Here is a 26,412-nt window from a genome sequence, read left to right as displayed (position 1 = left end):
ATAAAATAAAATAAAAATATATTGTACTTTTCTTTTCTTTTTTTCTTTTCTTTTTGTCGACTAATAGTCGACTACCGCAAATGTTGGCCAATCATAGTCGACTATCCAAATCCTTAGTCGGGGACAGCCCTACTGTCAACACACACCACCGATGTCAGCCCAGTAACTACTGGTGGTAACCATACTGGTTGAGCTGTAGAGAGCATCTTGACTGGAAACATCACTGCCTGGTATGGAAACAGCACGGCACAAGACAAGAAGGCCCTACAGAGAGTGGTGCGCTCAGCCGAGCGGACCACGGGTATTGCACTACCTCCCCTGCAGGTTCTATACAACAAGAGGTGCAAATCCAGAGCCTGCAGGATAATGAAAGACCCTCACCACCCAAATAACAGCCTGTTCCAGCTGCTGAGGTCAGGCAGACGCCTGCGAACCCCAGCTACTAGGACAGAGAGGCTTAGGCTCAGCTTCTTCCCCCAGGCCATCAGAGTCCTGAACAATGAACATTGAGTACCACTGTAACACTTTAGCATGAGCGGGCACACACTCAGGCCGCACTTATTGCCAAAAGGAAAGGCCACTTTAAATTAGTATTAGCAACAGTAACAGTGTATTGCACTACTATTACTACTACTGTTAACTGTTAACTGTTACCCGTTATTGCACAAATTTATTGTTACCTGCTACCTGTTATTGCACAATTTTATTGCACACATTTTTTGTATTGGATTCTATTATATGTTGTACCAATTGCACATCGTTGCGGGCAAGACCACCCGCATTTCATTGTATATCCGTATGCCGTGACAAATAAAACTCTTGACTTGACTTGACCCGTCTTCAAGGCCTTCAGTAGGTTTTGTGATCTGCACGGTTTCAGCCAGCTAATCACCCAACCCACAATAAGGGTATGTGATTCAACACAAACCACCATTGACCTCATTTTGACCTCTGACAAGTCCATGATCTCCAACAAAGGGGTGATAGCATGCGGGTTAAGTGATCATTATATGATTTTCTGTACCCGCAAAAAGCTAAAACAAAAGGCCGGCTGTCACAAAAAGTCACATCTAGGGACCTCAAAACCTACTCTAGAGAGGCCTTTAACCAAGAACTGGAGAGCATGAACTGGTCAGATGAGCTCAGTGGTACACTGGTTGAAGAAACATGGCATGGATTCAAAACCAAATTCACAACAATACTTAACAACATGGCACCCCTAAGAACCACCAGGGTTAAAAATCGTGCTGAGCCATGGATGCACACTGAAATACTGACCGCTATGAAAACCAGAGACAAAAAATGCTCTGAACTTCATAAAAGTCAGACAAAGTTTACCAAAAGCTCAAACAGTGAACTCCAAGCCCACGTGGTTGAACAAAAAACTCAAAGAAACAGACTAAGAAATGACGTAAACACCATGATCAGAACCACAAAAAAAATGTCATCAATGACAAAAGTGAGAAAAACAAAAACAAATCCTGCAAACTTTGGAAATTACTCAACAACCAACTAGGCTGCAGCAAAAAACTAAAAACCAGATTTACAAACATAAACATAAAGACAGAAAACACTCTCATCACAGACAAACTGGATGTGGCCAAATACCTAAACATATTCTTTACAAACATAGCCACAATACTGGTTAATAAACTACCCTCCCACACAGGGAATTATGGGGTAGAACACATAGTAGCATACTACAAAAACCTAGAGGTCCGCAAAGACGACTTCAAACTGGAAATGGTAACAACAGATGAGTTACTCAAAAAACTGAGCGCCCTCCAACCTAACAAGGCCACTGGCCATGACAACATCCCCTCCAAATTCCTCAGAGACTCAGCAGCCGCCATCACCCCAGTCATCACACACATAATAAACCTCTCCATAAAACAGGGACACATACCCAAATACTTCAAAATTGCGAGAGTAACCCCCCTGCACAAAAAGGGGAGCAAATTAGACCCAGAGAAAAATCGGAGAAAGAGAGTATAAAAAAAATAAAAATTAGACCCAGGCAACTACCGCCCTGTTTCTATTCTTACCTCCATCTCGAAAGTCATGGAAAAAATAGGTCGAAAAGTACCTAGCGGAAAAAAATCTAATCTACGAATTCCAATCTGGCTTCAGAACATCCCACTCCACTGACACATGCCTTCTCTATTTGAACGACCACATCAAACAAGAGGTGGACGCGGTCAAATACTGCGGCATGGTCATACTGGACCTACAAAAGGCCTTCGACAATATCAATCACATCAGTGAGCTGGATGCAATCCTACCTTGCATTCTCGGCTAACGAATTCATTAAATTCTTTACCAAGAAAATGTATCTCATAAGCAGGGGGCGTAGCTGGGGGGGGGGGGTAGCTTAGGATGATTCCAAGGGCCCAGCACTGAGGGGGGGGGCCCCAATTTTCTTTTTTTTTTTTTTATTTATTTTTTACTAGACATCACTCAGGTGTATTATTGATGCTCTCATTGATACTATGTTTGTTTCTGAAGTGTGTGTGTGTGTGTGTGTGTTGTGTGTGTGTGTGTGTGTGTGTGTGTGTGTGTGTGTGTGTGTGGTGTGTGTGTGTGTGTGTGTGTGTGTGTGTGTGTGTGTGTGGTGTGTGTGAGATATATAGAGAGAGAGGGGGGGGCTTTGGGTAGACTATTGCATTGGTCCATTCATTGAAGATGAACGCAATGCGACATCCTTTACTAGGCTCACCCACCAACAGTGCAGGTGCTGAACTGCTGATCCGAATGTATAGGTTAAAACCATATTATGCGTTTTCATCAATAAAAAAATGGCCAAAAAATTTTTCTTTTCAATCTGGCTTTAGAGCCTTACGCCCCGGGCACATACAACGCGCACGAAGTTCACGCGCGGGTTCCGTGCGAGATCGCGCCCCTGGCCTGACACACCTACTCCGACTTCAGAGCGGTGCGGACGACAGACTGCAGTGCGGAGCCCTCCATAGAACCAAATGAACGAGCTCTCTCTCTCTCCCTCTCTCGCTCTCTCTCTCTCTCTCTCTCTCATCTCTCTCTCTCTCTCTCCCTCTCTCTCTCTCTCGCTCTCTTCTATCTCTCCCCCCCCTCCTTCTCTCCCCCCACCCTCTTTCCCCCCCCCCCCCCCCCTCTCTCTCTCTCTCTCTCTCTCTCCCTCTCTCTCTATCTCCCCCCCATCTTTCTCCCCCCCTCTCTCTCTCTCTCTCTCTCTCTCTCTCTCTCTCTCTTTCTATGTTTACTTCTCACAACTATTGGACTTTCACGTGTCAGGCCAAGCCAGGCATGGTGGGGGGGGGGGGACACAGGAGGGGTGGGGGTGGGGGACACTGTACAACTGTACAAGGCAAAACTGTACATTGGAATATTGACAAAACCATACTTGGTAATTTACTGTACATTGGAGGGGGTTGGGTTAGGACATTTACAGGGGCCAGTTGGCTTCATGGTAGTGTTCCTTCAGAGACTAGATTCTAGGCCCACTGATCAGACTGAAAAGCTGTGACAAGGACCTATTTAACCAGTATATATCTATTAGCTGCTACAATAATACACTGATATCAAGCCTACTGGTTGCTGTTAAATAATAATAATAATAATAATAATAATAATAATAATAATAATAATAATAATAATAATAATAATAATAATAATAATAATAATAATAATAATAATAATAATAATAATAATAATAATTAATAATAATAATAATAATAATAATAATAATAATAATAATAATTACCATAATTAGCTGTCAGGAAACAAATAAAACGTTTGTCATTATAGGTGACAAGGTGGATTGACTTAATGACTGCTATATTCCTGCTATTATTATTATTATGCAACATTGTAGGTTATAGGTAGGTGGTAGACAAACAAACAAACAGACAGACAGACAGACAGACAGGGGGGCGTTGGGTGGGGTACTACTATCGTTTATTTGCATTGGGAAAGATACAGCCACATTAGCTGGTTGAACAACATCTATGTGTGGTAATAATGCAGATATTGAGTGTATTTCTGTGAGAATACATGATGTATCCCTGTCTCCGGCTGTCTCGGAGTGATGACCGGAGTGTTGAATGGCCCGTGATTAAGACGGGGAGGACGCGACCCTCTTTGCGCCGCCCCTGTGCCTCAAATAGATCCGCTATCAGCTCTATCTTTAATCTTTCAAAATGTTCAGTTGCTATCGCTATCAGCTCTATCTTACATTTTTCAAAATGTTCAGTTGCTATTGCATGCACTCATCTGTGTTTCACTACGCACATGAGTGCATGCTTACCAACTGTCCGTCTGCAACACTACTATCACCGACATCTAAGAAGGGAGATCCCCCCTTGAATGGCCCTTCTAAGGTTACTCTCCTCCACATTGCCTTTTTTTTTTTTTTTTTTACTTCATGGTGTTTTTGTTTTGTTCTTGATTTATTGTGATGTTTCTTCTTGACTTGTTTAAAGAAGACGTGTCCGGCCCATGGGGACATCAATGTGTGTTGTCGGGCCTTACAAATACATTTGATTTGATTTGATTTGATTCAACTCATCATCATCATCATCATCATCATCATCATCATCATCATCATCATCATCATCATCATCATCATCATCATCATCATCATCATAACTCTCACTTACTGGGCCTCCTGGATGGATCCTGCCACACAGTGGAAGCGCTCTGGGACGGTCTTCCACTCCTTGGCCATCTTCACCATGCCCCCAGCGTCCAGCACTCCGTAACCAAACAGGTGGTTGAACTCCAGGCCCACGCCGTTCCTCCGCCACTGGTGCACCTCGTCGTGGAGCCGGTTCCTCTTGGAGGTTAGGACCGACAGATGCTGCATGTCTCTCCAAGTCACGTTGGGGCTGGGGGAGGGAGGGATGGAGGTAGAAAGAGGGGGGGGGAGAGAGAGAGAGAGAGAGAGAGATGCATGTGAGTGAGTGTGTGTGTGTGCATGTGTATTCTAATTTTATGAGGTGTGGGAGCTGATATTCTAGATACAATTACCTCTCCCCCCACACACAGAGAGAGAGAGAGAGAGAGAGAGAGAGAGAGAGAGAGAGAGAGAGAGAGAGAGATAGAGAGAGAGAGAGAGAGAGAGAGAGAGAGAGAGAGAGAGAGAGAGAGAGAGAGAGAGAGAGAGAAACAGAGAGAGATAAAGGAAACCGAAAGAACTGTACGTTTTGGAAACTGCACATTTCCTTTTGATGTTAACCTGTTCACCCACAGTGTAAGGAAACCTACTGTACCGACTTGTCAGGTTAATTATGGCATCTATGACAACCGGCAGGGTGGAGTTGAGGGAGGATTGAGAGATCCCAGATCGTCTGCTAGTTCTCTCTGGAATGTATACCGGTTGCCATGAACCCGACAGTGGTCAGGAGAGAGTGGCTCTTGGGAATCTAAATCGGCATATATATCGTCATCAAGAGCCAAGAAATCCTCCCTAAAGACCCTTTCTCTCCTACATCTCCTGTGTGCATAGTCTTCAAGTAGTACCAGTGCATCCGTTAAGCCACGTTGCATTAAGCATGCACCAGGGTTAGAAATTAACGGGGGCTTGGGACAAAATGCCCTCGAAGATTTACCAAATGCCCTCGAAAAAGCAGTTAAGGGGGGGCAAGAAAAGCCCCAGACAGTTTACTAATTATATATATGCTCTACAGTGCGAGCATTTCCCTTGTATTTGCCCCTAATAATATGTGTGTGCGAACCGGAAAAATCATTTACTCGCAGTGTGCGAGACGAGTGAAGATTACAAAACAGCTCCGCTGTTAATAATTTGCCCTAATCTGGACTGAAATTCCGTTTTTGGGTGGAACGTTTGTTGCAAGGAGGGAGGGAGGCGGGGACCGCTGCGTGTTACACACAACACTGTCCAAGCGTCTAGCTGCTTCGGTGCGTTGTTATCGTTAATGTCGGAAGAAATTGCGCACTAAGCCCTAAATTCAGAGCAGAGCAGTATCCTAATGACTTTTATGCTTCAGTCGATAAGGTGTTTTGCAAATTCTGTCAACATACCCCGTGGACTGGACCCGCAAAAACACGTGCGAATATCACTTCAAAAGCCATGTCAGGAACAAGGACTGTGCTTCCCAAAACACACCAACTCTCTAACGATGATCTCTGGTGATCACAATAGATACAGCTAGAGGGCGAGGCTAATCACTGACACTATTGTGACTATTTAAATAGCTAGGTAACGTTACAGTACATAGGACTATAGATGCAATTATAGCTTCTTGCTAAATCTGGTGCACCCATCTACAGTATTTGCAAATTATTGTCAGTAGGCCTATAGTCCTTTATAAATGAAATAAACTAAAGGTGCATAAATTATGCATTACTATATTCCATCACAATATAATATATATAGCTAGGCTACTGACATTGTGATCACATGAAATGTGTATTTTTATTTTGTCACAATATTATTTGAAAAATATTGTGTAAAATTGAACTGTATTTCTGAGTTGCAGCACTTAAAAACATTAAATGGACTGTTATATCTTATTAAATTGTGGACATTTATTCATTCCCACTTATTAGACACTATTTCTGATGGTAAAATGGGCGTAAAAGGCAAAATACAGAATTCTGAAATATTAAAATGGAAAAAACTGAATTTGGGAACAAATAAAATGGAATTTGGAAAATAATAAAAATGGATTTCATATGGCTCTGTGTGTGTGTCTCGCTCTCTCTCCCTCTCCCTCTCTACATCTCTCTCCTGAACCTATTTCATTCAAAAGGAAGACATTGATGGACAGTAGCTATAGTATAAATTATAGCTCAGTTGTAGCTGTAACAGAATAATTGTATTAACTATTATTCAATAGTGTTTCAATTATAATGAATTAAATAATTGTATAAAGAATTTTCAATGTTCTGTCATCTAATAATATATTCCATTGCCTTTCCTATCTGTATCAAAGTCAAAATGTTGGTATCATAACAACACTACAACATACAAAAGCAGCTTCACAACCGATATCCTTTGCGTCTAGTAGGCATGGGCCAATTTGTGATGTTGGTGGTATGTGCTATTTGCACAGATGTTTAGCCCTTGAATGAATGAAAACTGTATTTAACAGATTGCAGAATGGGTGAATGAATGAATTAATGAAAACTTTATTTAACAGATTGCAGAATGGGTACAATACAGTACGGCTCAATACATACAATTGTTAAGGGGATGCAGACCTGAGAAAGACGTTTGTCTTGTTTCCATCAGGGTCCCCCATTTTCAATTCATATAGACATTTATGACATACACAACATACATGACATTTATGGCATAGGGACATATAGGTATTTAGTACTGATACATTTGTGACATAGGCGGTATTCAAATATACAGTACTGTTACCCCTAGATCCTGACAGAGTATATACATATGATGGGGAGGGGACTGTACATTAGGAGGGGGTGGGTGGGTGGGAGGGAAATATACATACGGCGGGGAGGGAATATATACATGCAGTGGGGAGGAGACTGTCTATTAGGAGGTGGTGGGGGTTTTGGGCATTTATGGTGGCCAGTTTCGAATTGCAGCCTCCCGTAGGTGCTCTTTAAGGGCGGTTTTGAATGTGGGCAGGGATTCACATTCCTTTACAGCTTTGGGTAGGGCGTTCCACATTGTTGTGGCATAATTGCGAAACGTGTTTAGTCCCTTGTTTGAGCCGAATCTGGGTTTAACATGATTTGTTGAGCTTCCTCTGGTGTAGTGGTTGTGGTATTCACTGACCTTTGGGAATACAGTACGGCTCAATACACACAATTGTTAAGGGGATGCAGACCAGAGAAAGACTTTCGTCTTGTTTACATCAGGGTCCCCTATTTTCAATTCATAGTGTGCACACGCACAGTATAATATGCATGTGATAAATAGTTTGGGTAACACTTTATAATAACACTCAGTTATAAGACCTTTATAAGGTTTTTGTAGATAATGAACTAATCATGAACAAATCATTTATATACATTCGTAAATGATTATTAAATCATTTATAACTATATTTGTATAACATTTACAAATTAGTTCTACATTATTCATAACTCATTATCAACATTGTTTGTACTTGATTTGTTCATCATTAAATAATGTTGTTTAATGTGTAGTAACACATTTGTAGATGCTTTGAAAAATGGATATGAAAAAACAACATACTGTACCTCCATTTATTTGTTCATGTTCAACAAATGATTTGTTAAGACATTCATAAAACATCTATAAATCATTTGCAGATGCTATTGTGTGCCCTAATCTAAAGTGAAGCCTATTCATCATTAACAAATGTCTAATACAGTTAATTATTTGTTTACTTTTTCATCACCTGTTACAAATGTTGTAGACAGCTTTCGGCAAATATAGTTATAAATGATTTAATAATAATTTACGAATGTATATAAATGGTTTGTTCATGATTAGTTCATTATCTACAAATACCTTATAAAGGTCTTATAACTGAGTGTTATTATAAAGTGTTACCATAGTTGGTTAATAAACTCTGTTACTTGAACAATTTTCACTGTGCTCCTAAATTTCTTTGTGTGCTCCTACATTTTTATTTAGATTTTATTTATTAACATTTTATTTAGATTTAGATTTTTAATTTTTTTTAACAAACATATAAACAAACATGACAACACACGATAAGATATACAAGCATTAATTAACAGTGCATATCCAATGAAATCACCATTTAGTTAAATGTCTTATACAGGATATACCCCTAATACCTGCTATCTAGTACCCTACACACATATGCTCTAGCTCGTACCCCCCCCTCCCGGACCCCCCATTGGATAATCCATCCATTATAACTTGTTCCTACCAGACACTACCTTTATATGCTAGCTTTTATTCTCTCCACCACTTCTAACCACATTGTCATTTTGGATTCATTGAGACCCAAAATTCTTGCTGTAGATATTTCTTGATAAATCACATCGAGATATGTAAGAATCCAGACCTTCCGGCCAATTTTTTCCGGTTGAAACCATTGTGATGCTATCAGCTTTTTAGCCACTGTGATACCAGATAAAACCAATCTCTTTCGCTGTGGATGTACTGCACTCTCAAAGACATCATTCAGCAGTAATACAGAGGGGTGTACAGGTATATTCAAAGTTAAGAGATTTGATAATTGTTGGGTCACTTCTTTCCAGAATATCTTAACTGGCGGGCAGTCCCAGTACATGTGCATAAATGTCCCCTCGTCCCCATTTGTACATAAGGAGCATTTGGGGTCTTGTTTAAGACCCATTTTGTTCAGTCTTATAGGAGTTAAGTATGTCCTGTGAATATAGTTAAGATTGATTTGTTGATGGTCCGGGTTCCTTGATGCAAGTCGAACATTTGCCCAGGCTTATTATTTTTTTCTAACCCTGGCATGCACCATTGTTACCAATACCATCCATATAAGGCCGTGAATCTGATCGCTTCGGACCTTGTCACAATTATTTGTGTTACACTAATAATCAGCCCCAAATGGCATATCGTTAGATTAAGAATGGAGAGATGCAGTAGGACAAATGGTTCCTGGCCAAATTCCCAATCAGATCTCTGACATCAACGGCACCTGTTACGATTCTGGTTCTTGACTACGGTCGGGAACCTCCCACCTTCTCTGTCATCTGTCACTTGTTTACTGTCACTTGTTTTCCCTGTCATTTAGTGCTGTCAATTAGGGGTTGGCTTCTGATTGGCTGTCACGGGGGCGTGTGTGGAATGTTGGTATTTGGTGGCTATATAACATTCCTTTCCTCTGCTTGTCATTTGTCAGGTCTTCACTATAGGCGCTCGGAGATAACGCGGGCGGTTCCTGTTCTGGACCACCACTAAGCTCCATTATCTAATTCTCTCGTTCCCTTGCCTTGGCATAGTATCCTAGTATTACTCTTTGTGTTCTTTACTATTAAAGTCGAACCTGTTCAAGAGTATACCTTCTCCGTCTCTGTGATTGCCTACAACAATTGGAACTCACCTACCTCCATCCTGATAGGCACCTAATCATCCCTTCCCCTTAATTGGCTGATATCAATCCCTGTCTCCTGAGCCATTCAGCCATTGTGTAGTGTGATGTGTGCCTGGTGCCACTGTATGGCAGCCATTGAGCCTGCGTAGCCCAAGGTTGGGTGCTAGGCTACTGTGTTTAATTAGATTTGGAATGGAATAAATTGTGTGAGGTGGAGGATTTGAACATTTAGCAGCATTTAGTTTACAGTAGAGCTTGAGATACAGCATCAACACATTGAGAATGAATGCTGTTTGGGAGTATGAAATGTTCTTAACTACCTTAAATATATTACTAAATAAAATATTCATTACAGTTCAAAATAATTCTATAAACAACCACTATGGCTTTTGACCAAATAGTAGCCTGACTAGGACTAAGTAGCCAGGCCTAGTCAATATGTTCTGAAATTATGCACATTTCTATTTCCTTCATACATGCAAGAGACAGGACTTTTCATATTTCAAGTTTATTATCAGAGGTTATTCTCTCTGCTATTTCACTACTCATTCCCAATCTCTGAAATGTGAGCATGCATGTGTCAGAGTTAGCTTAAAGCGGTGCACATCATGTTTTTATAAATCACTTTCCGTGGGAATTGGGTGACATACGCCTCTTTCAGGCCCCATTTTGTGCATAATTATGCAACGGTTATAAATGAGACCCCAGGAGCCATGATGATGGTGATGATTCATCCGTCCCACTTGCCTTGACAAGCTGTGCGTCTGGTCTACAGCAGGCAAACAGCGAAGAAGACAATTGAAATGTTGGCTGCAAATAATGACAAATCCACTTACTGATATTGCAATGCACAGGGGGGAAATCACCAAAAGATGTTGAATAGAGCCAGAGACAATTTCATAAAGTGTCAAAATTGCATCTGGCCTGATCTCTGGATACGCTTTGATTATGTGCTCTCAAACAGCTGAGCAAAAGAAAAAACTGCTTTTGTCTGTGCTTCCCTTTCTTATCTTGACTGTGTGCAGCAGCAGCTTTGTTCACAGGTGATTCACTGACTCCTGCCGATGTACGGTTCAAGTGTGTTTGAGCAGTAAAAAAAAAAAAGCCTCCAGACTCAGTCTAACAGCATGGGATGTTTACCATCGGACAGAGCGAGCATCCGCTCCCCGTGACGCCAACATCATCGTTGTGTGTGCAGAGCAAACAGTCTCTCTTTACCAAAGCACACTCACTGTGTCGGCTAATGGCAGCAGAAGAATCGTATCCGATTTCCCTAATGATGTGAGAAAATAACCACCTGAGAGGATTTCATTGGATAGGGTTTGAGAAGGAGTGACGTCTCTTTGACTTCACGCAGCCTATTTTAATCAATACAACTATTTGAATCATGAATGGTAAATGGACTGCATTTATATCTTTTATCCAAAGCACTTTACAAAGTATGCCTCAGATTGATTCAATCACTCATAGGGGCGACAGTGGCTCGGGAGGTAGAGCAGTCGTCTGGTAATCCAGAGGTTCCCGGTTCAAATCCCACTCCTCCTGGGCAGCGTGTCGAAGTGTCCTTGAGCAAGACACTTAACCCCTAACTGCTCCCGATGAGCAGGTTGGCACCTTGCATGGACGCATCAGTTAGGGGCAGGGTGCGAATCATGGGGGAGCTGGGGCAGCCATGGCTCCCTTAGATCAGACATCAGCTCCCCTGAAAACATGATTTGTGAATTTTTGGGGGGTCTCTAAAATACTGACAATAAATGCTATTTTTGCCATGCATTTAAAATATGTCTGTAATTTTCTGTATCGTCATCATTGTGTATAATAATAAAATTAGGCTATTTTGATGTATTAATGATTTGCGCACAAATTCACCGTAATAGACAATAGCTTAAATCTATGGGGTTGCGGGCGGCACTGCAGATATACCCTACTTGTAATACGCATGCAACATGCATGCTATTCTTGCGTTCACCATTCGGAGCGCGGCGGCGCTGCACTGCAGTCTGCACTCTGCAGGCACAAATAGACGCATCCAGGATAATGTCGAAAGTTAAACGGAATATCAAAGAAGTAAGCCTTCTAACCAATTTTGATTTTACAAAGAAGACGAAGCAACTGCTGCGGGGACTACTTCTGTGACATGCAGATTTTGAGAATTGGGCAGACCATCAGGACAGGTGGGTGGCGATAATGTTGAATTTTTTTTACTACTGGAGACGAGGAGTGACTTTTAATAAAACTGCAAGAAAAACAGATGTAATTCTCTCTGCGGCAGTGAGCTGGAGTCTCTCTCTCTCTCTCTCTCTCTCTCTCTCTCTCTGCGGCAGTGCAGTGAGCTGGACTCTCTCTCTCTCTTTCTCTCTCTCTCTCTCTCTCTCTCGCGCGGGCGTCTCTCTCTCCGCGGGCGTCTCTCTCTCTCTCTCTCTCTTTCTCTCTCTCTCTCTCTCTCTCTCTCTCTCTCTCTCTCTCTCTCTCTCGGCAGTTGCGAGACTCAGGGAAACGCTCTGAGATTTTTTTGAGGATGATGAGGACCACGTTCTCAGTGACCATAATATCCATATAAATATATATAGTCATATAAAAGCAAAGCCTCGTAAATGTCACTGTTGCCCACTGGGTTAATATATTATAAAAAACTGTGAAACATCATCATCATCAACAATGTAGGCCGCTGTGGTCCAGTTGACGACATGGTGATAAATGCATCCCAGCTGGCTAAGATGAAAGACAGCACTCCACCATGTTACATCACCCAGTGCAGACGTGCTCCACCTCGTGTATATGGGCCACGCAGCAATTAATAAAACATAAATATGAGCTCTGAACACAGCCCACCAGTATAAACTTTGTGTTTGCGTCATGTAATGTGGTATAAAGAGCAAATGTGATTTGTGTCCCTGGCACAGAAACTAAACGGCTTGGTTATAAGTGGGCGTATTTTTTTATTTGTGTTACTGTATCTTGCAGGCCGCTGTAATAAACAAGCGATCCTGTGAAAAGTGGAGAAATTAAGTTTTAAGACTTAAGCATTAAGACTTTCATTTGTGAATTCACTTTTTGGGGGTTGGTCTATTGACAATGAATTAATGCCAGATTGTGTGGGGACATAACAGTGTTATTACATACAAATAAATATTTAAGCCCTAGCTTAAAATATTATGCCCTAGCCATATTTTCTGAAAATGTACTAAAAGTACATTACTAACATTACATTATTACTCTTGGCTACATTTGAAAAATAAACGCAACATTAATTCATATCTATTTATGACATGATATTAATTAAAACTAGCGCCAATGCGTAGTAATGTACTGGCTTTTTCAAAAAACTAAATCATTCCAAGATATTGTGTCGGTCTGAGAGAAGAATCCAAAAGGACGGTTGTATTCTGCAGTGGAAGGTTAAAAAACTTTGTTAGCATGTTGCAAATTTTTTGTCTGTTTACTGGACCCTGTGTGAGGCCTGAAACAGCCTCGCTCTGAACACCTGAAGCAGAACCTCCACAGATAAGTCAGCTAATGGCTACACATTGTTTCCTCTACTGGCAAGTATTTCATACTTTATATAAAAATTTTTTTTTTTTAAAGAACTATGCCTTGTTCATAATATTATAAATACACATTGAAACTGAGCTGTATTAGGTTCTAGGGTACTACTACTGTAGGTTCAATCTGAACAATTGACCTATCTCAAGCTCCACCCTTTTCTCTTGATCCTCAGATCGCAACGGTTGCGCTCTAAGGTTTGAGGGAAAAGAGGGCGGGGCTTGAGATAGGTCCATCCCTACACAGCAGTATAGGGAGGTGTAGTGGTTACGTCATTTTTGTTTTTTCCTGTTCCACCCTCTGTTCCACTTAATGTATTTATTGACCATTTCTAAATCGGTTCGTTTTAGATAAATAAAGCATTAACGTTGGCATTCTGTGCGTATTCATCCACAATCTATAGCTCAACATGAAAATATTCGCAATTAATCGTAAAGGTAACAAAATAACGTTTATGTTTTCGTTCACTCGGTAACTACACTGCTATTTGTCGCTGCTGACTGACGTCACCACAGCGTAGCCTCATGCCTGTAGTCACAGACCTAGGATCAGATTTCCCTTACATTCCATAAGCTTAACAATTCGTACAATGCGAAAATAACTGACCCTGAATCTGTGGCTAGTATCTCTCTGGTGGTCATACCTGAATCTGTGGCTAGTATCTCTCTGGTGGTCATAAACATTAATCTCTAAAGCCAACCACCATTTTTAAAAGCAACAATCACGTTACCATATTTGTATTTATATTTTAAATCGTATAACGTTATTTCGCTGCATATTAAATCACTGTAAATACTAATGTAAATCATTGTTTCGTTGTACATATTGTGTATAGTTTATAACGTTATTGTTTTTTACATGCGTTAGTAGCTAGCTAGCTTGCTAGCCGGCATTCCCGAAACTCTAACATGCCCCGATTTAAAATGGTTATCTCCTCTTTGTATACGTTTGTCCTTACAAAAAAGTATTCTGCCAGGGAACTTATGGACACGACAGTAGTAGTAGTTATAAGGTTTTTGAGCTTGTAACGTTAACGTTAGTTAGCTATCGTGGTAGCCCCTTTCGTGACTGTGATGCACCGAGTGACAGGGATAAGGCGACAGCCTAACAGACCAATAACGGCTGCGTACTGAACAACAGGCTGCCTACTGGTAAATGTAGTTCTTTTTTTACAACAAATTAAAAACGTTATAACTACCTATGTTTCAACCAAAAATGCTTAAACAATCATGTTAGTGGTAGAAGGGAACTCATTTTGTGCAAAAATGGAAAGCTTGCCAATGTTCATGTGGCAGAATTGTTACAATAGCCGATAATCCATTTTCCCAATGATAAATCCCTATACGGGTGGAACAACCAGTGACGTCAGACTACACCTCCCTCTAGAGGGGGAGAGATGTGGCACCCTGGAAGCATGACAGATAATCCATCATATCGACGTGTCCCTGATCCCAGGTCTGTGTGAGGTAAAGGACGTACTTAGCCTCGAGCGCTAAGGCGAAGACGCCGGCCGCCTCCGGAGCCGCCGCTGATGTTCCAGAGTGCCGCAGTGTGCAGTTTCCATACAGGTCCGTGGTGGCCTGCCGTAGGACGACCAACAGGAGAGAAAAGACACACAGGAGCAGGGCCGGTCATGTCAGGGAGTCACTTTACTGCAGCAATGCAGTGGAAAAGAGAAAATGGATACAGTCTAAGTTGCAGTTTAAAAGCCAGTTTAGTTCCCAAGAAGAACATAAACACTTTGCTGCATGTAGGCCCATTCGCACAATTAGTAGAATACATGACATGTCACCACATTTCCCCAAGGGGATCAATAAAGGAATATCTTATCTTACTGTATCTTATCTTATTACTACACTGCGCTGTAGACTGGTCAGTTCAGGATGGCTGAGGTTTTAGACACATGAGAACATAAGAGAGGAGGAGGAATCTAGAATGTGTATCTTAGCTATACTCGTTACATAAGCAGCATACTAGCAATATTTATAGTATATTAAATAAACATTGTATTTTTTTATGCAATGCTTAATTAGAGATAATCAGGGATCAAATGCAATTAGAAAGTGGGGGGCCCTAGGGATGATCCCTGGCTCTATCAACAGCCATGGGTGATTGGCATAATCGCAACACAAACACGCTGGGAGATTTTCCTTATTACACACAGGCATGGTATATTTTGCTGGTGAACATCCTAGGCATTGGTATGCTCGTGTGTGCCTGCTCACACACACTGAAGGCCCTAGGTTAGGAAAGAGTTAAAAAAATAAAAATAAATAAATATAAAAGTAAATGGGATCTGTCATATGTTTATAAGTTAAGTTTATAAGTTTATTTGGATCCCCATTAGCCACAGCAGTGCTGGGGCTATTCTTCCTGGGGTCCATAACACATAAAATACAGTTACAGACTTATACACTCACAACATTTACATGTCATACAGACAATTAAAACAACAATAAAAACCCTAATCAAATTCATAATACAATACAACAATATATACGCCTTATGAATTCATAATACAATACAATAATACCTACTCATAATTAATTCATAATACAATACAGCATAATATACTATTTAGCTTTTACATACATTATCTATGACCGCCAAGGGTAAAGATGCCTATCATCTTTATTATCAGTAAGCTTTAATTTACATTGGTCTAGATGATCAACTTTTCTTTATTAGCTCAGAATACTGAGCTTTCTATTTAAGAAAAGAATATTTCAGTGCCGCTTGTGCATTTTCATTTAGTGTCCACATGGGGGCAGAGCTCGTCTTTTCTATAGTATAAAGGTCACAGCATCCTGTGTGTAACCAATACAGGAAGTAACCCAGAGACAACGTCGGAGCAGACAGCGAACTATATAGAATATAAGGACCTTACTTCAGTAATTAACACCCCTTGGTAAAGCGGAATAAGGTACGTTGAACACTAAAATGTATTATTATTATTATTATTGTTGTTGAAGAGGTCTATATTTACGTGTGGTAGACATGTAAAGTGATGCACTGACTGATTAGGTTCTAATCAAAAGCACCTGCTGCCGAACAAGTAACGTTACTATTTATCATTAGTTTCCTTAAATGCCCTTTTTATTATGGAAGACGAGTTCACCCTTGATATCATTAAATTCACATGTTTGTTTGAACACATTAGGTGCTTTGTTGTGAACAATATTGAACTGTGAACAATATAACTAATTGTGTATGTTTGTGTTTTGACTGTCATAGTTTTCACGGTGCCAACTGAGCAAACGATGCAACCGTCACAACCTGTACAACCACGGTGCAACGACAACTACCAAAGAAAAGCTACAGTGCTGCTATGCTAAAATGCAAAAGAAAAAGAGAAAATAAATAAAAGCACCTGTACGAAACATAACCGCATCTTTATTTCACCACCAAGCCGGGGGGCAGTTACAGTGAAAACTTACCCAACAGTGAGTAAGCCATACTCTGAAGAGGATCAACAGTGAGTAAGCCATACTCTGAAGAGGATCAACAGTGAGTAAGCCATACTCTGAAGAGGATCAACAGTGAGTAAACCCATACTCTGAAGAGGATAAATGTATGTTGAAGACCTCACTCTGAAGAAAATACATGTATGTTGAAGACCTTACTCCGAAGAAAATACATGTATGTTGAAGACCTTACTCTGAAGAAAATACATGTATGTTGAAGACCTTACTCTGAAGAAAATACATGTAAGTTGAAGACCTTACTCCGAAGAAAATACATGTATGTTGAAGACCTTACTCTGAAGAAAATACATGTAAGTTGAAGACCTTACTCTGAAGAAAATACATGTATGTTGAAGACCTTACTCTGAAGAAAATACATGTATGAAGAGAAGGAAGAATGAACCTACTGATTTAATTACTATGCTGTCTGGTATCCATCCCAGCAATACCACGGACGTGTGGCAACTCCTGTATATCTAATTAACCCTATGCTGTCTGGTATCCATCCCAGCAATACCACGGACGTGTGGCAACTCCTGTATATCTAATTACCCCTATGCTGTCTGGTATCCATTCCAGCAATACCACAGACGTGTGGCAACTCCTGTATATCTAATTACCCCTATGCTGTCTGGTATCCATCCCAGCAATACCACGGATGTGTGGCAACTCCTGTATATTTAATTAATATTATGCTGTCTGGTATCCATCCCAGCAAGTGGAACTCTTAAATACCATCTATTTATTGACACTTTGAGTTTGTGTGATCAAGCACAATGTCGGCCCAAGAAGACGATGCTGGCAACCTCTTGGAGTTGGAACAGAACAGGACAGGTGCTCGCCAAAGAACTCTAACATGGGAAGGAAAGGAAAATCGTGAGGTGGAGGATAAGAGGAATGAGAAAGCTTTTAACAAAGCTTATCAGAAGTGGAAGAAGATAGCCAAGGAAGCCAGAGGGAAACTGAGAACCTTCTGTCCGGCAGAAGAACTTGAAAGACTAAAACAAGACATTCAAGCAAGTTGTGACCTAGTAAGAAGCTTGTATGAGTCCATTTTACGTAACCATGCCACGACTCCCGAGATCGCAAATAAAATGGATGCCTGTATTCAGCTGACGACAGACACCCAAGAGCTTGTGTGTAGACAGCTGGAAACAAAAGAAGAAGATTTTAATGAAAGACTTGAGAAGGAGATGGTGAGAATAGCTCTGAACAAATAGGAGTACAGGTCTGTATATGGACACACAAATACTGAAACAATTCACTCTCAACGTTCCAAGGCATCAAACAAGCGGAGGGAAGCTGAACTCGCGGCTAAAGTAGAAGAGGTGAAGGCCATTCAAGTGATCCAGGCTCAGCAAACCAGTCTCCTCCAACTAGGGGGAAGAGGCAGCCATGCTGGTGGAAATGGAGAAGATGAAGGTGGAGAGTCGACGTAAGCTGGAGGAGGAGAGGATGAAGCTACAGCAGCTACAAGCAGAGAAGGAAGTCCAGGTAGCAGCAGCCCGAGTGAGGGCATACAGTTCTGGAAGTGATCTAGACAACGAAGAAGAAGAAGTCACTGACCATGAAATAAATACTGCTCACCAAAATCCTGAATATAGTGCTCCGCTACATCCTACAACATTCCAACGTCAAGCATCTCCCAGAGCGACTGCAAACCAAGAGGCCTTCAGTCTAGCCGAAGCAATCACAAGTGCATTAAGCATGAATCGCCTACCTACACCAGAACCAACACTATTCAACTGTGACCCTATGAAATTTGTTGATTGGAAAATGACCTTCATGACCCTGATACACCGAAAGCCTCTCCCAACAAATGATAAGATGTTTTATCTGAAAATGTACCTTACTGGAGAAGCTCGTAAATCTGTGGAAGGATTCTTTTACAGAGACTCCGAAGAAACATATAAAGGTGCGTGGAGAGTGTTGGAAGAAAGGTATGGGAACCCCTTCATTATACAAAGGGCGTTCAGAGACAAGCTAATGAGATGGCCTAAGATAAACACAAATGATCCTCTGGCGCTCCGAGAGTTTGCAGACTTCCTACAGGGATGCACAGAGGCAATTCCACATGTCCGAGGGCTGGACATCTTGAATGACTGTGAAGAGAACCACAAACTGCTCAAGAAACTACCTGAGTGGATTGTGCGAAGATGGAGCAGGATCATCGTAGAAGAGCTAGACAAATCTGGAGGCTATCCAAGTCTTGCACACTTTTCAAAGTTTCTGAACAAAGAGGCACGAATAGCTTGTAACCCCATCGCCACCCCACTACTGTTGAACTCCAGAGCCTCAGACGAGAGGTTTCCCAAGAGAGCCAGTGCGTTGAATACGAGCACTCACATAAAGAGCAACATCGTGGAGACACAGTATTCACCCTATAGAGCGAGACCACCTTGCCCAATCTGCAAGAATGAGAATCATGGCATTGCTACATGCACTAACTTCGCATCAAGGTCTATAGAAGATAAGAGAACGCACATCTACCAAAACCTCTGCTTTGGATGTCTGAGGAAGGGACACTCCAGCAAGGACTGTAAACGGTGACATACCTGCAACACCTGCAATTGTCGTCATCCAACATGTCTGCACGAAGAGAGGTCACAAGCACCAGAGACAACCCAGAGTGGCACAGCTACTGCAAACTACCGGAGCCAAGAAGTCGTGTCTCACACTACAACCCGATGTGCTTCTGCGACCTCAAGCATTGTCCCAGTCCTTGTGTCTTCAGTTCAAGAGCCACAGATAACGGTGCTCACTTACGCACTACTTGACACACAGAGTAATTCAACGTTTATCTTAGAGGACCTGCTTGAGGAGTTAAGTGTGGAAAGTCAACCTGTGAAGCTGAGACTCAGTACAATGACTGCTGTAAATACAGTTATAACCAGCAAGAGTGTCAGCGGCCTACAAATCAGAGGACTCCATTCTGCAAACAACCTCAGAGTGCCACAAGCCTACACTCGTAGCTTCATCCCAGTGGACAAATCCTACATTCCTACTGGTAAAACAGCGCTACAGTGGCCTCACCTCAAGCATCTCGTAAACAAGTTACCATCACTTCTAGACTGTGAAGTGGGTATGTTAATAGGATGTGATTGTCCCTCAGCACTAGCTCCACTCGAAGTCATCACAGGCTGTGAAAACGAACCTTTTGCACTGCGGACAGAGCTTGGCTGGAACATAATAGGCTCATCTAACCCTCATCTGGACCGACAAGGGAGCCAGAGCTTTGTACATAGAGTGTCAGTAAAAGAAATACCAGCCCTGTCTACAACCAATGTCCTGAAAGTACTTGAGTCGGACTTCTCTAAAAGGAACTACAAGGACAAGTACGTGTCTCAAGAAGATGTTCACTTCATACAATTCCTCAGTGAGAACATCAGACAGAAAGAAGATGGACACTACGAGATGCCTCTACCTTTTAAGGGTAGCAGCCCACCATCCCTACCAAACAACAAGAGACTAGCTACAGTCCGCCTCCAGTCTCTAAAGAAGAAGCTAAAGACGGATAAAGAGTATCACGAACGCTGTAAGGCTTTCATGAATGACATCATCGAGAAAGGTGACGCAGAACTTGACCATACCACTTCATATGGAGAGACCGCTTGGTACCTTCCTCATCACGGCATTTACCACCCTCAAAAGCCTGGCAGGCTAAGGGTCGTGTTTGACTGCTCAGCTAAATTCTGTGCAGTTTCCCTAAATGACTGTCTATTGACCGGTCCCGACTTAATTAACTCCCTAATAGAAGTTCTATGCCGCTTCAGAAAGGAAGACGTGGCCATAATCTGCGACGTGGAAAGAATGTTCCACCAGTTCTTCGTCCACCCTGACTCTCGAAAATACCTCAAGTTCCTGTGGTGGAAGGAAGGTGATTTGGAAACAGAACCACAGGAATACAGGATGGCAGTTCACCTCTTTGGAGCTCCTTCGTCTCCTGGATGTGCCAATTTCGGCCTAAGGTACATGGCACACCAACATAGAGAAGACTACCCAGCAGCCTCAGCCTTCATTGAGAAGAACTTCTACGTTGATGATGGGTTAGCCAGCGTTTCATCAGTCGAATAGGCCAAGAAACTGATCATCGAGGCACAAAAGTTGTGCAAACGAGGAGGCCTACGCCTCCACAAATTCAACTCTAACCACAAAGACGTCCTCGACTGTGTGAAACCCTCAGAAAGAGCCACAATCACTGACCCTCTCGAACTTAAGCTGGAAGCGACCCCAACTGAGCATGCACTTGGCCTTCAGTGGTCTATAGACAACGACACCTTCAGCTTCAATGTCAACATGAAAGACCAGCCTTCAACTCGTCGAGGAATCCTCTCCATCGTCGCCTCTCTTTATGACCCACTCGGGTTTGTTGCCCCATTCCCCCTAAACGGAAAACGCATACTCCAAGAACTATGCCGCAGAGGCATAAGATGGGATGATCCACTGCCAGATGACTTAAAGCCACGGTGGGAGGAGTGGAAGATCGGGCTATATAACTTAAAGGAATTCACGATCCCTAGATGCTACCACCCACATGACTTCGGCAACATCATCAAGACAGAACTGCATCACTTTGCTGATGCCAGCAGCATGGGGTATGGCGCTTGTTCCTACCTCAGGTACAAAAATGACAAAGACACAGTACACTCCAGTCTTGTGATGGCCAAAGCAAAAGTAGCACCCACAAAAGTCTCAAGCATCCCACGACTCGAGCTCTCAGCGGCAGTGGTCGCAACCAAATTGAATGTGTTGCTGAAAAGAGAACTGCAGATGAAGATCGATGAAGAATTCTTCTGGACAGATTCACAAGTAGTTCTGGGCTACATCAATAATGAGGCAAGAAGGTTCCATGTGTTCGTCGCGAACAGAGTCCAACTGATAAGAGAAAACACTGACCCAAGTAAATGGCACTATATCGAGACAGCGGAGAACCCGGCAGATCATGCCTCCAGAGGCCTTAAAGCATCTCACATTCCTTCAACAAACTGGATGTCAGGTCCTACATTTCTCTGGGAGCAAGAAGTACATCCCAAACTGAACCCTTTCGCAGACCTACTCGTCGGCGATCCTGAGGTTAAGGCTGTCCAAGCTTTCACAACCAAAGTTAACAATTGTACAGACATTCTAATTCGCCTAAATCAGATCTCTTCATGGTCAAAGATCCTGAAAGTAGTTGCAAGAATCAAGAGGCTGGGATCGGGAAAAGTACACAACACCGAACTGGTGACAGTCGAAGAACGAGAAAGAGCTGCCGAAATAGTGATCAAGCTCGTCCAGCAGCAAGCCTTCTCTCAGGAAATTAAGAGATGCCAGGAAGGAGATGCTCTTCCAAGTTCAAGTGCTCTTCATTCCCTTGATCCAATTCTGCATCGAGAACTTCTCTGTGTGGGTGGAAGATTGAGACACTCATCCCTCAGTCAAGAAATGAAACATCCCATCATTTTGCCAAAAGACAGCCCTATCACCAAGCTAATTACGGCTCATCACCACGCCCAAGTTTGTCACCAAGGCCGAAGTCAAACTCAAATGGAACTGAGAGCAAATGGATTCTGGGTCATTGGTGGGAGCAAATTAGTAGCCAAGCTGATTCACAACTGTGTACGATGCAGGAAACTCCGACGACCTACTGAAGAGCAGCAAATGGCTGAACTCCCTAAAGAGCGTGTGGAAGACTCACCGCCTTTCTCATACAGTGGCATGGACTGCTTCGGCCCTTTCCTGATTAAAAAGGCACGGAAGGAGTACAAAAGATACTAACTTGCCTGGCTTCACGAGCTGTCCACATCGAGATGCTTGAAGACTTATCAACAGACTCATTCATTAACGCCTTGAGATGCTTCATCAGCCTCAGAGGAGCTGTTCGGCAACTTCATTGCGACCACGGTACTAACTTCGTGGGAGCTAGAAACCAGTTTAAAGAAGCACTCAAACAATGTGACGCCAAGTTACTGGAGATCTTTCTAGCAGAGAAACAGTGTGAATTTGTCTTCAACGCTCCATCCGCCAGCCATGCAGGTGGTGTCTGGGAACGTCAAATCAGGACAGTGAGAAATGTGCTGAACGCCACTATCGCTCTGTGTCCAGGCAGACTTGATGACGCCTCCCTTAGAACACTATTCTATGAAGCTACAGCTATTGTAAACAGCCGACCACTGACAGTAGATGGTATCAACGACCCCATGGCCCTAGAACCCTTAACACCAAACCATCTCGTCATGATGAAGTCTAAAATCGCTCTTCCACCCCCTGGGAGATTTGTTAAAGAGGACATGTATGCAACCAAGAGATGGCGCAGAGTCCAGTACCTAATCGAACAATTCTGGAGCCGCTGGAAGAAGGAATACCTCCTGAACATTTCCACACGTCAGAAGTGGCACGTACCACGGCGTAACCTCAAGGTGAATGACATAGTCATCCTCAAGGACAGTAACCTGCCAAGAAGCCAGTGGCAACTATGTCGAGTCGTCGAAGCCACTCAAGAGAGCGACGGTCTAGTACGTCGAGTAAAAATACAGACTGGGGAGCGAAAAGATCACTCTACCAGACCTTCAGTCCTCAAGCGACCGATCCAGAAATTGGTACTCCTCCTCGAGAGTAATTAGTATAGAGACACTTGAGTTGTACTATTTTGATCTGTTATGTGAAATCGAAAAAGAAATCCGAAACATAACCGCATCTTTATTTCACCACCAAGCCGGGGGGCAGTTACATATGTTCATATCAGCCAATTATACAATATTTTAATAATATATCCCTATCAGACACATGCCTTTTCATCCATATATACCTATCTCTTTATCAGACACATACATTTTCATTCACGTACACACTATCTATTAGGGAATGTCAATTTCTTTGGTTGAAAATGTTGTTTTACCACGATTTTGAAACGACATTTACTATTCTCCTGCTTAACATGTCTGGGAAGAGAGTTCCATTCCTGCATACCACGGAACATGACAGTTCGCTTCATTGCATTCAACCTCACTTTTGGAAGTGTAAAACCTTGTGCAGAAGCATGTCTGGTGGAATGGTTGTGTCTGTCAAGACTTATAGATAAATTGTTATATAAAATTGAGGGGATCTTTGTAACAAGAATATTCCTAGTGAATACAAGGAGTGAGCAGAGTAATTTATGTTTGACAAGTAACCAAGTTAAACAACTGTGCATCGCTGCAACATTAGTTCTGTACTGTACGTGCTGCTTTGTTTTGTACCATTTGTAATTGTTTCAGTTTATTCGTCGTTACATTCGACCATACTGCAGGACAATAGTCAAGATTTGACAAAACCAGAGCTTGAATTACCTGTTTGATAGAATTTAGTGGTAACAAATGAGCACATCTTTTAACAACAGAAATCCCTCTTCCCATTTTCACTACTATATTGTTTATATGGTGTGACCATGACAATTTACTGTCTAATGTTACCCCTAGGAGTTTAGTCTCCTGGACTTGATTAATTACCACATCACTTATCAAAAGTTTCAAGACTGGGTTCGTTCTTAGAGTATGGTTTGAACCGAAAATGATGCTACTTGTCTTTGATATGTTTAGAACTAGTTTGTTATTCTTTATCCATTCCATCACTGATTGCAACTCTGCCTTTAGGACCGTATTTAATCATTGGCTGTTGAGGCTGATGTGTAAATAGTTGAATCATCCGCATACATAGAAATATATGACTTATTTAGGACAAGAGGCATGTCATTTGTAAATATGGTGTAGAGCAAAGGCCCAAGGCAACTTCCTTGGGGTACTCCACACCTTACCGTTTTAACTTCTGAGTAACTCCCATTAAAAAAAACTATTTGTTTCCGGTTTGCTAAATAAGTTTGCATCCAAGATAGTGCAGATGAGGAGAAACCGTAACATTCAAGTTTTTTAAGTAAGAATTTGTGATCTATGTTGAATGTTGAATGCTGCAGTAAAATCAAGCAAGACAGCTCCAATCATTTTCTTTTTATCTATCTCTTTCAGCCAATCATCCGTCATTTGGGTTAAAGCAGTCGCTGTTGAATGTCCTTCACGATATGCATGTTGAAAATCAGTGGTCAATGTGTTAAAAGAAAAGTAGCATTTAATCTGTTCACTTACTATTCTTTCCATCAGTTTACTTAAAACTGGCAGTAAACGTATGGGACGACTATTAGATCCTGAGAATGGCAATTTCAAATGTTTTGGCAGTGGTATTACTTTGGCAGTTTTCCACTGTTGCGGATACAAACATTCACTAAAGGATTGATTTATAATATGACAGATAGCAGGGGCAATTAAATCAGGGACCAATTTCAGAAGTTTCCCGTCAAGACCGTCACCACCTGGTGGTTTGTTTTTAGTGGTACTTAACATATGTTCTACATTACTTATAGTCACACTATCAAAATAAAATTTACAATTTGTATCTTTCATTATTTTATTCTTTATTAATAAATAATATTTTTCATTATCTATTGTTTGCATATTATTCCTTAAATTATCTACTTTTCCAATAAAATAATTTGTTATGGTTTGACACCGACCCCAAACGCAACGACACAAGAGAGTTGGATTCAGAGTTGCCAAATACAAGGGCTTGTTTATTTGGTGACTAGAATAAGTGAAACAGGGAAAGCAGGTCAACAAGAACAGGTACAATGAACAAGGGGCAAAGTTCTGCTGCTCTGCAGCTTCTCCCGGAAGGGTAGTCTTGGGAAGCAGGAGCAGACCTCTGTACCGCTCTGCAGACTCTCACGGCGGACCTCTCAGATGTTGTGCAAGACCGAGAGAGGGAGAGAGGGAACGGGTCAGTGACAGAGCAGACTTGAAACGAGCTGGAGGACAGGGTGTTATATTCTTCGTGTTAAACAACACAGTGATGTGCAATAATCCAAAAACAGCCCAAGTGAAATATCTTCATGTAATCACACAGTGAGCAAAAATCCAAACACCGTCCAAATGTGAAATACAATCTTCGTGTAAACACACAGTGAGCAAAAATCCAAACACAGTCCAAATGTGAAACAATATCTTCGTGTAAATACACAGTGAGCAAAAATCCAAACACAGTCCAAATGTGAAATAATATCTTCGTGTAAATACACAGTGGGAGGTGGAAGATCCCAAAATATTATTCCATAAAGGAAAGGGCAAAAACGATAATGGCTGGGTGAGTGACTGTCTGACAAAAAGGTGGTAGACTTCAGTGTAAAGGTTACACACGAAAATCGGAAATAGGTCAAGACAGTCAATCTAGAAAACTCACCCAGACGAGCTGCGTAAAGGAACAGGAACAAACAGTGGAGGCGAGCGCGCGCCACGGAGCAGGTATCCAAGCGAAGGCTTCAAGGAATCTCCTGGAGATTAGCACAGTGAAACAGAAGCAACGGGGAAAAACATCCAGCGACAAATCAAGACGAACCAACAACTTAGGGTGGGGAAAACGGGGTA

At 41.9% G+C, this 26,412-nt stretch overlaps 1 protein-coding gene across 1 annotated transcript in view; it reads right to left on the bottom strand.

Moving 5' to 3' along the window:
- Positions 1-4,630: 4,630 nt before the first annotated feature.
- Positions 4,631-26,412, bottom strand: part of pcsk2 (proprotein convertase subtilisin/kexin type 2) — a gene marked incomplete at its 3' end in the record, with an annotated part of 151,954 nt that continues 130,172 nt past the window's right edge. Inside the window, exons 10-11 of the mRNA XM_084321975.1 lie at positions 15,000-15,100; positions 4,631-4,862 (exon numbers count right to left, since the gene is read on the bottom strand). Of these exons, the coding sequence (XP_084178101.1) occupies positions 4,631-4,862; positions 15,000-15,100 (333 nt within the window). The remainder of the gene's footprint in view (positions 4,863-14,999; positions 15,101-26,412) is intronic.

Source organism: Notolepis coatsorum (assembly GCF_963971535.1).
Source record: "Notolepis coatsorum genome assembly, chromosome: 9".
Classification (NCBI taxonomy): domain Eukaryota; kingdom Metazoa; phylum Chordata; class Actinopteri; order Aulopiformes; family Paralepididae; genus Notolepis; species Notolepis coatsorum.
Note: the sequence above shows the minus strand (reverse complement) of the source record. Positions and strands in the feature narration are given on the sequence as shown.